Source organism: Tripterygium wilfordii, chromosome 16, assembly GCF_013401445.1.
Source record: "Tripterygium wilfordii isolate XIE 37 chromosome 16, ASM1340144v1, whole genome shotgun sequence".
Taxonomy (NCBI): Eukaryota; Viridiplantae; Streptophyta; class Magnoliopsida; order Celastrales; family Celastraceae; genus Tripterygium; species Tripterygium wilfordii.
Genome location: NC_052247.1, coordinates 861,090 through 874,008, shown reverse-complemented (window position 1 = coordinate 874,008; position 12,919 = coordinate 861,090). Strand labels below are relative to the sequence as shown.

At 35.7% G+C, this 12,919-nt stretch overlaps 3 protein-coding genes across 4 annotated transcripts; 2 read left to right on the top strand and 1 right to left on the bottom strand.

Annotated features, from left to right (window-relative positions):
* The first annotated feature begins 761 nt into the window (after positions 1-761).
* On the top strand, positions 762-3,751 carry LOC119980930. Its single transcript, XM_038823824.1, has 7 exons — positions 762-911; positions 1,167-1,229; positions 1,500-1,576; positions 1,699-1,998; positions 2,126-2,362; positions 2,755-2,874; positions 3,415-3,751. The coding sequence occupies exons 1-7, from the start codon at positions 806-808 to the stop codon at positions 3,436-3,438; spliced, it is 927 nt and encodes a 308-aa protein (XP_038679752.1). The 5' UTR covers positions 762-805; the 3' UTR covers positions 3,439-3,751.
* A 782-nt stretch (positions 3,752-4,533) lies between these two features.
* LOC119981227 lies at positions 4,534-5,451 on the bottom strand. Its single transcript, XM_038824283.1, has 2 exons — positions 5,143-5,451; positions 4,534-5,036 (listed from the first exon to the last, which is right to left on the bottom strand). The coding sequence occupies exons 1-2, from the start codon at positions 5,240-5,242 to the stop codon at positions 4,534-4,536; spliced, it is 603 nt and encodes a 200-aa protein (XP_038680211.1). The 5' UTR covers positions 5,243-5,451.
* Positions 5,452-7,017: 1,566 nt separating this feature from the next.
* Positions 7,018-12,753, top strand: LOC119980928. Of its 2 annotated transcripts, XM_038823821.1 has the most exons (14): positions 7,035-7,121; positions 7,206-7,303; positions 7,505-7,561; positions 8,486-8,616; positions 8,752-8,961; positions 9,221-9,361; positions 9,776-9,883; positions 10,320-10,427; positions 10,597-10,665; positions 10,841-10,942; positions 11,361-11,468; positions 11,653-11,748; positions 11,937-12,055; positions 12,229-12,753. In XM_038823821.1, exons 2-13 carry the CDS (start codon positions 7,222-7,224, stop codon positions 12,000-12,002), a joined length of 1,278 nt encoding a protein of 425 aa, XP_038679749.1. In that variant the 5' UTR covers positions 7,035-7,121; positions 7,206-7,221; the 3' UTR covers positions 12,003-12,055; positions 12,229-12,753. The 2 variants fall into 2 exon arrangements, with proteins under 2 accessions (XP_038679748.1, XP_038679749.1); XM_038823820.1 differs by having other exon boundaries at positions 7,018-7,303.
* The last annotated feature ends 166 nt before the right edge of the window (positions 12,754-12,919 follow it).

Below are 12,919 nucleotides of genomic sequence, written 5' to 3'. Positions count from 1 at the left end.
TAGGGCCCAAGAGGATAATATAGATCCAACCCAACACTAATGAGTGGACTTCTGGCTGCAAATGAAGTGGGCCAATGAGTGATGGGTTTGGATTGAATTGAACCACCAAAACAAAAACCAAAATCGAGGAGTCCTTTACAAAATCCACCTCCAACTCTCCAACTCAAACAAACATAGAACCAGACTTGAACCACCTTAAACGCTAACCTGAATCGAAAGTCCAGATTTCACACAAACAAAAGAGAAGGTAAAGGACTAAAATGACTAAAGGGCCCCAAAGCTTCACCGTCTTGAAACAAAATGGGGCATTTTTCTTCGTGCTGTGACTCTAGATCTGCGGAACTGCCGAAGAAATTTTTTGTTCGTCTGTGTTTTGAGAGATCTTGTCTAGAGTAGTTGGATGGGTGTATTTATGAGAGCAAGATGGACTGGGAACGGAGGGATTGCATAAGAGGTCCAACTTGTCACTTGGAGGGCCATCCGATTATATCAACGGTTCCGATTTAACAATTTCAGTCAACCACTATTCCAGCCCCCATCCCCTCCGAATTAGATTAAACTTGTGTAGAATATTGAGTAGGGTCACGTCTACGCGGCATCGCGCGAGAATTGTGCTCGAAATACGGAAATAGATCGCGCGACTATCGCACGACTAACATAGCTTCATGTCTTTTTTTTAATAATATTTGTTCCTTTTCTCACTTTCTTTCTCATTTAATAGCTCGTTCTTCTCTCTTCTTAGCTTAACGTTTTTTCTGCTGCTAATATATTAGTTCTGGCAGGCGGCAGCAATACTTGAGCACCAATGGAGTTCTCTATTTTCAGCAAAACACTAACGAAATCCGATTGCCTGGTTAAATTTGCGATCCCGTGCCCACGTTTGAGCCTGTTGGTGGAGGAGTTTAAGCAGTGTAATCATACATATTTTCTTTCAGTTTATTATGTTTTATGGTGATGATAATCTTGCAGATTATAGATTAAGGGGTTGATTCTTGTCAACCGTGGGATCTAAGTGACTGAACTTTGTCTTAATTTGGAGTATTTCAGAGGAGTCAAAATGAATAGTTTTTGAATTTTATTTATTTATTTTATTGTCTATTAATCATCCCTACTTTCAGAAGAAACCTTGACTTCAATTTTTTTCACAAATTCTTGATAATTTTCAGTGATGTATCAAAAGGAAGAGGTTTGGGCAAATGTTGAGGGAGAGTTGACTATGCCAACTCAAGGTGTGTTATTATGTCTTATTTTTATTTTCAATCATGCCTGCCTATATGTATTGATCATATTCTGATCGTGTTGAGACACACCATGGTGGAAAAATAAAAGGGCTCTGAAAGGTTTATAATGTGATGGATAGACCTAATCTTATAGTTCATGAATTTTTTTATGTAATTTTTGATGTAATGTACTTATATAGTTGTTTGTTAATTAAGTTCATTATATAATCATATATTTCTTGTAATGTAATTAATTATATTTGCTCATCATCGTTTAAGGGACATTCCATGTTGTGATGAAGACTCCTACTGGACAATTATCTGCCAAACAATTCAGGAAACGAGAACAAGAAAGGGTGATTAATCCAATTTAATAATTCTTATTAATTTAGATTTGAGCACGAAAAATGTAGGCATGTTTGACATATTAATTATAAGAACCTGAACCAATTTTCTTTTGTGGTGTTGGCATATGAAGATGAAGCTGATTGAACGGATGCAATCAAAAGTCAGGAAATGTCAGTCTCAACTTAGTTCATTGATCAGCAACACTAGACAAGATCAGCGCATTAAGCTGATTCGACGGATGCAATCAAAAGTCGGGAAATGTCAGTCTCAACTTAGTTCATTGATCAGCAACACTAGACCACAAGATCAGCGCACTAAGCTGATTCGACGGATGCAAAAAAAAGTCAGGAAATGTCAGTCTCAACTTAGTTCATTGATCAGCAACACTAGACCACAAGATCAGCGCACTTTGTTTGTTGAGCTGCTGCCAGTAAGTGTTCCCCTTTTCTTTTCAAACTTTCATAATGTATATGGTTACAAATGTGTTGCTTAATTAGATTCGAGGACCAAAAAATATATGCTTGTTTGACAAATTAATCACCAGTACCATTGTGTAGACAGATGTTGATGTTGAGAATACAGAGATGAAGCTGGAAGATTCCAAAAAAATGTCCATTGAGCTACAGAAACTTAAAATAGAGTGGGAACATTCTAGGAAGTCTCAAGAGTGGATGGATTGTCGGATGCAAAAACAAGCCAAAATGATGGAAGAATATCAGTCTCAAGTTAGTTCATTGATCAGCAACAATAAATCCCAAAATCAGCATATCCACTCTTTGCTTCTTGAGCTGCGGGTAAGAGTCCCCTTGTCCTTTTCAAACTTTGCATAATGTCGGGTTAACTAACATCTTCAATTACAAATGTGTTGCTTAATTATGTGGTAGTTTTAGGACAGAAAACACATAGTTATCAAATGTCAAGAGTACAAACTCAGTGAATATGCGTACAAGATATGTTCGCTCTTGATCTAATCGTAGCCAATAAATAAGTAATCCTAAAAAACAATGTCAGAATAACGGCTTTTTTGTTGCTTACAGTTGTGCTTGATCGTCATTCATCTGAACACATTTCTTTGGAATAATTCACTTTGAAGGAACATAATGATGTCTGTTCTTTATCTATCATGAACATCGAATCCATTTGAACAATAACATTCATTTTATACTTTAAATTTCTTTGCCAACAGGAGGTGTATAAAGAGAAAGAAGAATTGAGAAGGGGGAATGTTGAATTTAAAAAGCAGAATGAATATTTGAAGAATCTGAAGACCCAACAACAGCTTGTGGATTTTAATTTTTCTGATCAAGTAAGTGTTAATGGTTTTACGTACTCCTTATCATGTGTTTTTTATGTCTTCCCCTCATTTCATCATCAATTCTTATTAAGTTGCTGCAGGTTAGTACTTTAGTTAGATTACCTAGCTAGTTATTTTTGTTTAATTATTTTATGAACATGTATATGCAAACTGCAACGGAGAAAGTGTATCCCACTTTTGGGTCACTAAGAAAAATGGCATACACGTATGTATCTCTATCCAGCCAGTTTTGTTGTTTGCCTCATAAGTTTTGTAATTTTGCTTCACTTCTTATTTCTTTCTTTTTTCAGCATAATTTTGTTTACATTTATGTTGTGTTGTGATACTATAACTTGAACACTTTCTTAAGGTTACTACACCTTAAGTTTCATGTTATTTTGCTGCAACTGCTGCTTTCTATAATATTGCCCCATCAAGACTATGTTGAGATGGAACGTTTCTGGTTTGGTGTTTCTGGTCTTAAGAAATTTTAAAGATGCAGCATTACACTTTCATGAGGCTTTCATTAATTATTGTAACGCATTCATACAGGTAAACAGAGAGACGGGAGAATAAATGGGAACTAGTTCGCGCAAGAGAGCAGCTGTGAAGTGGCTGATATGATATGGAAATTGGATTTGCTCAGCTTCTTTGTTCAAACTCCTGAATTTGCATGTTTCTATTATTGTTGCACTTGATTTGCTTGAATGTACGTTTCATACTCCTGAATTTGCATGTTTCAATTAGTGTTGTACTTGATTTGCTTGAATGTTCACCCTTCGTTTCTGTATTTTGTAATATGTGCTGAGACCTATTTATGTATAAGTTGTGACTTGTGAGTGTTGGTGAAACAAAAATGCTGGCATGTTTCATGTCAAGGATAAAACCATTTCCTCTAACCATTCAGTACTTTACAATGCATGCTGCATTCAAGGCATAAGCCCCTGATAAAATAAAGAAGAAATCAATTCAATTGTACAATACTCTTGCTGTCAATGCTCAACCAACACTAATTCCATTGACTGTTATATAAACTATAAAGCATCCACGAAAGCCACCAAGATGGGAGAAACTTGGATGGTAGAAGTTCCAAATGCTACAGCATGCATATATCATTTTCATGGAAGAACTTGAAATCTTGTCCAGTCTTGGTTTCTAAGCTTGTAAGCCAATGAGATGATCACTAAAAATTGCCAGCATCAGACTTGAAAATGTTACAGCACGGTTGTAAAGTCTCAGACAAATGTCCGTTTCTAAGCTGTCAGAAAACAGCAGAGTACTTGATATTAACATATAGAATAGATACACTAATGTTCAGGAAAAACTGAACCCACGCTATTTTGTACAAGAAATACTATACAACACAGGTACTTCAAAATTACTGGTGTCGTAGAAAGGGCTGTAGTTGCTTCAGTTTTCACGGCTGTGGTGGACGCTATGAATTGGCAACTAATTCCTCAAGCTCAGGCTCAGGCTCAGTGGCAGAGATCAAGGAGGCTTATTAAATTTTCCAGGCATGCTCAAGCTGCATTAATATAACTCCCCAGAGATAAATCATTTCATCAGCAAAGAGCGTTATAGGAACAACACAAAAATGAAATCATAATTTCTTCTCAACAAAGAATACAGCAATGTACAAACAAATGAATATGACGAACATCATAGAGCAATCTACGCAATGTCAAAAATGAGGGTTGTGGTGGTATCAAACGACATCACAGAGAGGCATAGAGATGGAGAAGATGAAAGAGACGAGCTAAAATGTCTTTCAAAAGATTGCAAGAGAAAGCAATAACACAACATATCAACAGGTATAAGCACAGAGAGTAACATCAATAAGGGACTAAATTTGGGAAAATGAACACCAGCTACAACAAGTGAATTTCGAAACTTTAGCAGTGGTTGATGAATACGTGAGCAGGGCAGAACAGATTCCAATAACAGCAGACCATAAACATGAGACATCATGTTGACAGAATATCGTCCAGTACTACCTCTTTTGACCCAATATGATACACCATATTCAGTCATCACCCAAGTATCAAACCATTTGTCTGCAGACTGCCATTGGTAAAGAATAATAGCAAGCAATCCATCAAAATTTTCAACTTCCAAACGGTAACCATGATAAGCCGTACCGAAATCTGGAAGAGGCAATTTCTCAAACATTTCATCTGCACGGTCAAAGGACGGATTTAACCATTATTACATGATTTCCAACAACAAACGCCATAGTTATACTGAAAAAACCACAAACGACTAACAGAATAAGACGTCCACCGGAGGGATCTCTCTCCAAATACAAGGTTGGGAGGGGTTGGATCTCATCTACACCAGGTGGCAAAGCCAGATTCTTGAATTCACTGGTAGCTGGATTCATTCTCTTGTCCGAATGATCATGGAGACAGAGTAACACATTACAGAGACCCAAAAATGATGGTTATTATTGAAAGAGATTGGTGAATGGCATGTAGATTGTTTCTCTGAGGGTAAGCAGCTCTTCACCTAAATTTTAGTTTGATAGCTGTCAAGCACTTAAGCGCACTTCATCAATGTTGATGATTGTTGGGACTACGCACCCACATATCACCACATTAGTTTGATATTATCCTCTTTGGGTCTAGGTCTGCATAGATTTGCTCATGACTTTCTACTCAAAAGATTTCATACTAATTGGAGACATTATCACACTTATAAACTTATATATCATCTTTTCCATGTTTAATTGATGTGAGACTTGGTTTGCACCTAACAATTCGAACCAACGACCACACTATTCCTCATGGTTCAGAGGATCAAAGCACTACCACCTGCCTCAAACACTTATCCATATTGAGCTAATCAGGGCCCACCATCTTTGTTCAACGTCTGAGAATTTTATCCACACGACTAAGTCTAGGGCTTTGCTCGAATATCATTTATTGTGACTATGGATCACATATATCTCCACATTAGTATGATATTATCTGCTTTGGACCCAACTCCGCACATTTGCAAATTGAAGCTTTCGTGGGCTTCATTATGGATTGTCCAGGTTTTCATGAGCCCTTTTGACATGGCTCTAGACTCTCATGGGTCTTTTTAGAGTTTGGCTTAAACTCTCATTGGTCTAGTTGTCAGTTTACTTAGGCCTTGGGCCTATCGAACTCGACTTAAACTCTCATAGGTCTAGTAATGTTGACTCTCATGGTTCTTTCACGAGGCATGGATAGTTACTATGCTTTAAATTTCTATGCCAATAGGAGGTTTATAAAGAGAGATGATTTTCTTTTTATAAAAATGCAGCAGTTGAGGTTTTTATTGATTATTATAATGCATTTGTACAGGTAAAAAGAGAGGCATGGGGAATTACTTGGAGCTTCGAGTTGCTGATATGATATGAAAATTGGATTTGTTCAGCTTTAAGTTGAAACAAACTCCTTTAACTTACATTTCTCTTCATTTTTGGTATTTGAAATCTTCAACGAGACCTATTTATGAATTTATGTATGACTTGTGAGTTACTAATAAAAATGGGCTCAGCCCATAAGTCAAAAATTTTGAATCAAAGTTGTTTATGATGGGCAACAAACTGGGCTCAGATTATCATATGAATTGGAATATTTTTCTAAATAAAAAGGCTCGGCCTTGCTTGGCCTCGTCTGACCCGGCCCATTAAGGATATCAGGGCCTCCATAATAAGGGCCTAGCCAAACAATCATCGGGCCTTTGGCCATGGGAGTGGTTTCAAAGAAATTTGATGAAGTTAGGAGTTGAACCTAAGACCTCAAGCTTTGATAAGAGTTAATCTCGTCAATTTACCATGCACACAACCAACTCTGGAGCCTTTTTATCATGCTCAATCATCGAACTTTCGACACATGAGGATGATTCCAAAGAAATTTATTGAAGGTGGGAGTTGAACCAAAGACTTCTTGTCTTGATAAGAGTTAATCTCATGAATTTACCGTGCTCCCAGCCGACTATGCTGGATTTTTTATCATGCTCAATCATGATCTACCAAAGCTCCAATTTACTGTGAATAACAAAAATGGTCAACCAATCACCACCATATCCATATACACATATGCAGGCTTCCGCCAATACAATCGTGTTGACCTTTAGTGCTTGACAGAACCTTCTAGAATTAGATTAAACTTTGATCAGAAATACCGGAAGCAGTAGGTAATTAATCGAAAAGGCAGAGTAGGATGATTTCTGAATGGCCTGGCGATAATCGAGCGACCATGGCTCGAACATTGCAAGTCTACGTAGCTATGGTTCTTTAAAATCTCTACCCCTCTCGTCTCTCTTTCTATTCCATTTCATAGCCCTTTCTTATCTCTTCGCAGCGTTTCTTGCAGCAATACTTGAGCACTAATGGCAAGCTCTGCTGCTGGCCCATCAGATCTCAACAAGTCGAGCTCGTTGAGGAAGAAAGTTGCTGATAGTAATGATCAGTGTAAGTCACAGATATTTTTTCAGTTTATTGGTCATGATAATTTTGTAGGTTATAGATTCAGATGTCAACGGTAAGATCTAATTGACTGGAACTTTGTCTTAATTTGGAGTATTTGTCGGGAATCAGAGGAATTTATTTACTTATTTCTTTCATTGTCTAACAATTACTCAATTTTTATCACAAATTCTTGAAAATTTTCAGTTACAAATCAAAAGGCTTCTGCAGATGTTGACGGAGGGTTGACTATGCCAAATCAAGGTGTGTTTTGGTATCTAAATCTATTTTTATTTTAAATCATGCCTATATGTATTGATCATATTCCCTGACCCTGAGAGAGGGGAGGCTCAATGTCAATGGATAGACATAATCTCATATTCCAGGAATTATTTTGAGATAAGATAGGTTGATATCTTCAATATCTTGTTCATTTATTACAGGTGGAGAAATTATTAGCTTCTGTTTGTGTATAGACTATGTTTATTAGTTTCTGTTGGAGAAATTATTAGCTTCTGTTTGTGTATAGACTATATTTATTAGTTTCTGTTTGGGTTGACTGTGATGAAGAGAGGGAATGTATATATGTCAATTGGGCATTGTATTCACAGTGTGAATGCTAACCGTTGCCCCAAAAATCCATTAGCCGAGGTGGTTAAGGCGTAAATTCAAATTTGATAGTACCCAAATTCGGACTGCTACCAAAAAAAGAAACGAAATGTTGTACTTTCAATGTAATGATTTTCTTATTTTTGATATTTTTTTTCTATAAAATGAAGTTAGTAATGAATATATACTAACTACTATATATGCAAGGATTGGGACAAATCCATATAATTGTCTCTTGAATCTTCACATTTAAAGAGTAGGATCAAGGAAAAAAAATTAAGTGTCCAAATTTTTTTGGATGACCCGATACGGATCCCATACTTTGTTAAATCGTATCGTGTCGATACGGGTACGTATGACATGTTATATTGAAGATTCCAAGTATCATAGTTGTTATTGTGTTTTTTCTTATGAATAATGTTATCTTTATTAGCAGTAATTTTTGGTGCCAGGTAACCTTAAGGAGTGGCAAGAACTCCTTATTTTCGATTGTGCCTTGAAATATGGTTGTGTGTTAATTAAATTCATCATATAATTGTATATTTCACGTAATGTGCTCATATTTAGTCATTGTCGAAGGTCCAAAGACATTGAATCTGGGTGCAAGCATTGGAGACACAGATCAAATTGCAGTTGGACAATTATCTGCCAAACAAGCTGGGAAAAGACCAAGAAGAGAGACTGATGCTAAGCACTACAATAAAAAAAAGGTTATTAATCTAATTTAATGATTCTCCTTGATTAGATTTGGGCACGAAAAATATATGCTTGTTTGACACATTAAACACCAGTATCATCTAAACCACTTTTTTTTATGTGGTGCTGGTAAATGTCGGGATATGAAGATGATGTTGGAAGATTACAAAAAAATGTTCCCTGAGTTTGAAAAAGTTAAACTAGAGAATGAAAATTTAAGGAAGAATCAGAAGTGGATTGAACAAAAGATGGAGGCAGACCTTGAAATGATCAAGGAAGTTCGGTCTTTACTTCGTTCAGTGAATAGCAAAGATGGGGCCCGAAATCAGAATATGGACTCTTTATCTCTTGAGATGCTGGTAAGTTTTCCCCCTTTCCTTTTCAAACTTTGCATAACGTTTGGTTAACTAACATCCTCAATTACAAATGTGTTGCTTAATTATGTGGTAGTTTTAGGAAATAAAACACATAGCTATCAAATATTAAGAATACAAACTCAGTGATAATCAAATGTATGCATAAAAAGACAAGTTCGTTCTTGTTCTTCACCTATCATGAAAGATCGAATCCATTTGAACAATAGCATTCATTCTGTACATTACATTTCTATGCCAACAGGATTTGTATAAAGCGAATGATCAATTGAAAATGGAGAATGATCAATTGAAAAAGGAGAATGATCAATTGAAAATGGAGAATGAATGCTGGAAGATTCTTAAGACCCAACAACCGCCTGTGGATTCAAGTTTTTATGGTCAAGTAAGTGTAGGTAGTGTTAACTACCATTTGTACTCTTTTTTATGTCTCTCAGTTCATCACCAATTCTTTTCTTCAATTATAGTTAAGTAACTGCAATTTATCTAGATTATCTATCTAGTTGATCATTCTTTTGACAATGAAATTTGTATTACATTTTTAATCTTTTTTATTTAATATCTGAATCAATGTGGACCTTCACAACCTATACCAATTGGCAACGCCCCCCAACAACAGCAAATAAGTGTTAGTCGTTTATCTACCTTTATTCAGTTTTTTTTTTAATATTTTTCCCTCGTTCATCATCAATTTGATCTTTTGATAGTTAAGTAACTATAATTTAGCTAGATTATCTAGCTAGTTGATTCTTTTTGACAATAAAATATGTATTATATCTTTTCCATCACTTTTAATTAGTTTCAGAACATGCCTGGACCTTCACCATCTATGCCAATTGGCGGCGGAGGAAGTGTATCTCACATCACCCCCCAACAACAGCATGTGAATCCTAGTTTTTCTGATCAAGTAAGTGTTACTGGTATTACCTACCTTTATTTTTTTATTTTTTTTATGCTTTTCCCTCAGTTCTTCATCAGTTCTTCCTCTTAAGTTATAGTTTAAGTAACTGTAGTTTAGCTAGATTATCTAGTTAGTTGATTCTTTTGATAATGAAATATGTGTTATATCTTTTCCATCACTTTTAATTAGTTTCGGAACATGCCTGGACCTTCACAACCTATAACAATTGGCAACGCCCCCGCCCCCCCCCCCCCCAACAACAGCAAATAAGTGTTAATCGTTTATCTACCTTTATTCAGTTTTTTTTAATATTTTTCCCTCATTCATCATCAATTCAATCTTTTTATAGTTAAGTTATTGTAATTTAAGCTAGATTATCTAGTTGGTTGATTCTTTTTGACAATAAGATATGTATTATATCTTTTCCATCACTTTTAATTAGTTTCAGAACATGCCTGGACCTTCACCATCTATGCCAACTGACGGCGGAGGAAGTGTATCTCACATCACCCCCCAACAACAGCATGTGAATCCTAGTTTTTCTGATCAAGTAAGTGTTACTGGTATTACCTACCTTTATTTTGTTTTTTTTATGTTTTTCCGTTGGTTCTTCCTCTGAAATTATAGTTTAAGTAACTGTAGTTTAGCTAGATTATCTAGTTAGTTGATTCTTTTGATAATGAAATATGTGTTATATCTTTTCCATCACTTTTAATTAGTTTCGGAGCATGCCCGGACCTTCACAACCTATACCAATTGGCAATGCCCCCCAACAACAGCAAATAAGTGTTAGTCGTTTATCTACCTTTATTCAGTTTTTTTTAATATTTTTCCCGTGTTCATCATCAATTCGATCTTTTTATAGTTAAGTAACTGTAATTTAGCTAGATTATCTAGCTAGTTGATTCTTTTTGACAATAAAATATGTATTATATCTTTTCCATCACTTTTAATTCGTTTCAGAACATGCTTGGACCTTCACCATCTATGCCAACTGACGGCGGAGGAAGTGAATCTCACATCACCCCCCAACAACAGCATGTGAATCCTAGTTTTTCTAATCAAGTAAGTGTTATTGGTATTACCTAAATTTATTTTTTTTTTTTATGTTTTTCCGTCGGTTCTTCATCTATTCTTCCTCTTAAATTATAGTTTAAGTAACTGTAGTTTAGCTAGATTATCTAGTTAGTTGATTCTTTTGATAATGAAATATGTGTTATATCTTGTCCATCACTTTTAATTAGTTTCGGAACATGCCTGAACCTTCACAACCTATACCAATTGGCAACGCCCCCCAACAATAGCAAATATGTGTTAGTCGTTTATCTACCTTTATTCAGTTTTTTTTTAATATTTTTCCCTCGTTCATCATCAATTTGATCTTTTGATAGTTAAGTAACTATAATTTAGCTAGATTATCTAGCTAGTTGATTCTTTTTGACAATAAAATATGTATTATATCTTTTCCATCACTTTTAATTAGTTTCAGAACATGCCTGGACCTTCACCATCTATGCCAATTGGCGGCGGAGGAAGTGTATCTCACATCACCCCCCAACAACAGCATGTGAATCCTAGTTTTTCTGATCAAGTAAGTGTTATTGGTATTACCTACCTTTATTTTGTTGTTTTTTTTTATGTTTTTCCCTCGGTTCTTCATCAATTCTTCCTCTTAAGTTATAGTTTAAGTAACTGTAGTTTAGCTAGATTATCTAGTTAGTTGATTCTTTTGATAATGAAATACGTGTTATATCTTTTCCATCACTTTTAATTAGTTTCGGAACATGCCCGGACCTTCACAATATATGCCAACTGACGATAGAGGAATTGTATCCCAACAACGGCATGTGAATTCTAGTTTTTTTGGCCAAGTAAGTTTTAGTGGTGTTACCCACCCTTATTCTGTTTTTTTATGTTTTCCCTCGATTAATCATCGATTATTATTCGTAAATTATATTTTAGTAGCTACAATTTAGCTAAATTATCTAGCTAATTGATTCTTTTGACAATAAAATATGATTATATCTTTTTCTTCATTTGTAATTCGTTTATGAACCAGCATGGACCTTTACAACCTATGCAAACTGACGGTGGAGGAACTTTACTCCCCTTCAACGGCCAATAACAGCATGTGGATGATGATTTCTATCCCCTTTGGTGAAGGAAGTGTTAGTTGTGGTATCCACCCCTCTTTATGTGTTTTATGTCTTTGCCTTGGTTCATCATCAATTATTCTTTCTATGAAGTATCGCCCCCTCCAGATTCTTAAGACTTATTTTGAGATTGAATGTTTCTGCTTTGTGTTTCCGACCCTAAGAAATTTAATACACTTTTGTACTGCATTTGTACAGGTAAACAGGGAGAATTAGTTGGAGTAGTGAGTTGCTGATCAGTTATGGAATTTGGATTTGTTCAGCTCTTTTAGTTCAAACTCTTGAATTTACATTTGTTGAGTATTGTTGCACTTGATTTGCTTGGAACCTACGCCCTTCATTTTTCTGGATTTCTACGCCCTTCATTTTTCTGGATTTTGAAATTGTTGATGAGACTTATTTATATATGAGTTGTGAGTCTCCTTTTTGTAGTGCTGGTTCTAGTCCAGCTCGTGACAAGGTCTTTTTGGTCATATATCTTGTGGTTTTGCTTGCTATTGTTAGATTCAGTTTCTTTCTCCTCCTTACCTGGAAGCGGCATGGCGGAAGCAAAGGCTGAAGAAAGACCTTCCACACGACTCCCGGACTCAAGTGTAGCGGACATTTTCCTTCCGATATCCGTGCAGCCCCGAGCACCTCCTAGTTTCTCCTGTCGAGTAGGGATGGCAAAACGATCCGAATGACCAAATTTGTTTGACCGAATTAAATTAAGTTTGGACATAAGTTATATGTCTAAATTTTAAGTCCAAACACATAAATCTTATTTGATTTGCTTGTCCGGATCATAACCCGAATTATGTTATTATCCGATTTATTTGTCTGGATTTAAACCAATCCAAATTTGATCAATTAAATACCTTCGAAATCCAATCTAGATTAGTACCCAGAC

Coding starts and splice junctions, on each gene's coding strand:
- LOC119980930 (XM_038823824.1), top strand. CDS start 806: ATGGAGTTCTCTATTTTCAGCAAAACACTAACGAAATCCGATTGCCTG. Junction 1,577..1,698: donor GGAAACGAGAACAAGAAAGG/GTGATTAATCCA, acceptor TGGCATATGAAG/ATGAAGCTGATTGAACGGAT. Junction 2,363..2,754: donor CTTTGCTTCTTGAGCTGCGG/GTAAGAGTCCCC, acceptor CTTTGCCAACAG/GAGGTGTATAAAGAGAAAGA.
- LOC119981227 (XM_038824283.1), bottom strand. CDS start 5,242: ATGAATCCAGCTACCAGTGAATTCAAGAATCTGGCTTTGCCACCTGGT. Junction 5,037..5,142: donor TTTGGAGAGAGATCCCTCCG/GTGGACGTCTTA, acceptor TTGACCGTGCAG/ATGAAATGTTTGAGAAATTG.
- LOC119980928 (XM_038823820.1), top strand. CDS start 7,222: ATGGCAAGCTCTGCTGCTGGCCCATCAGATCTCAACAAGTCGAGCTCG. Junction 7,304..7,504: donor TGCTGATAGTAATGATCAGT/GTAAGTCACAGA, acceptor GAAAATTTTCAG/TTACAAATCAAAAGGCTTCT. Junction 11,469..11,652: donor ATCCTAGTTTTTCTGATCAA/GTAAGTGTTATT, acceptor ACTTTTAATTAG/TTTCGGAACATGCCCGGACC.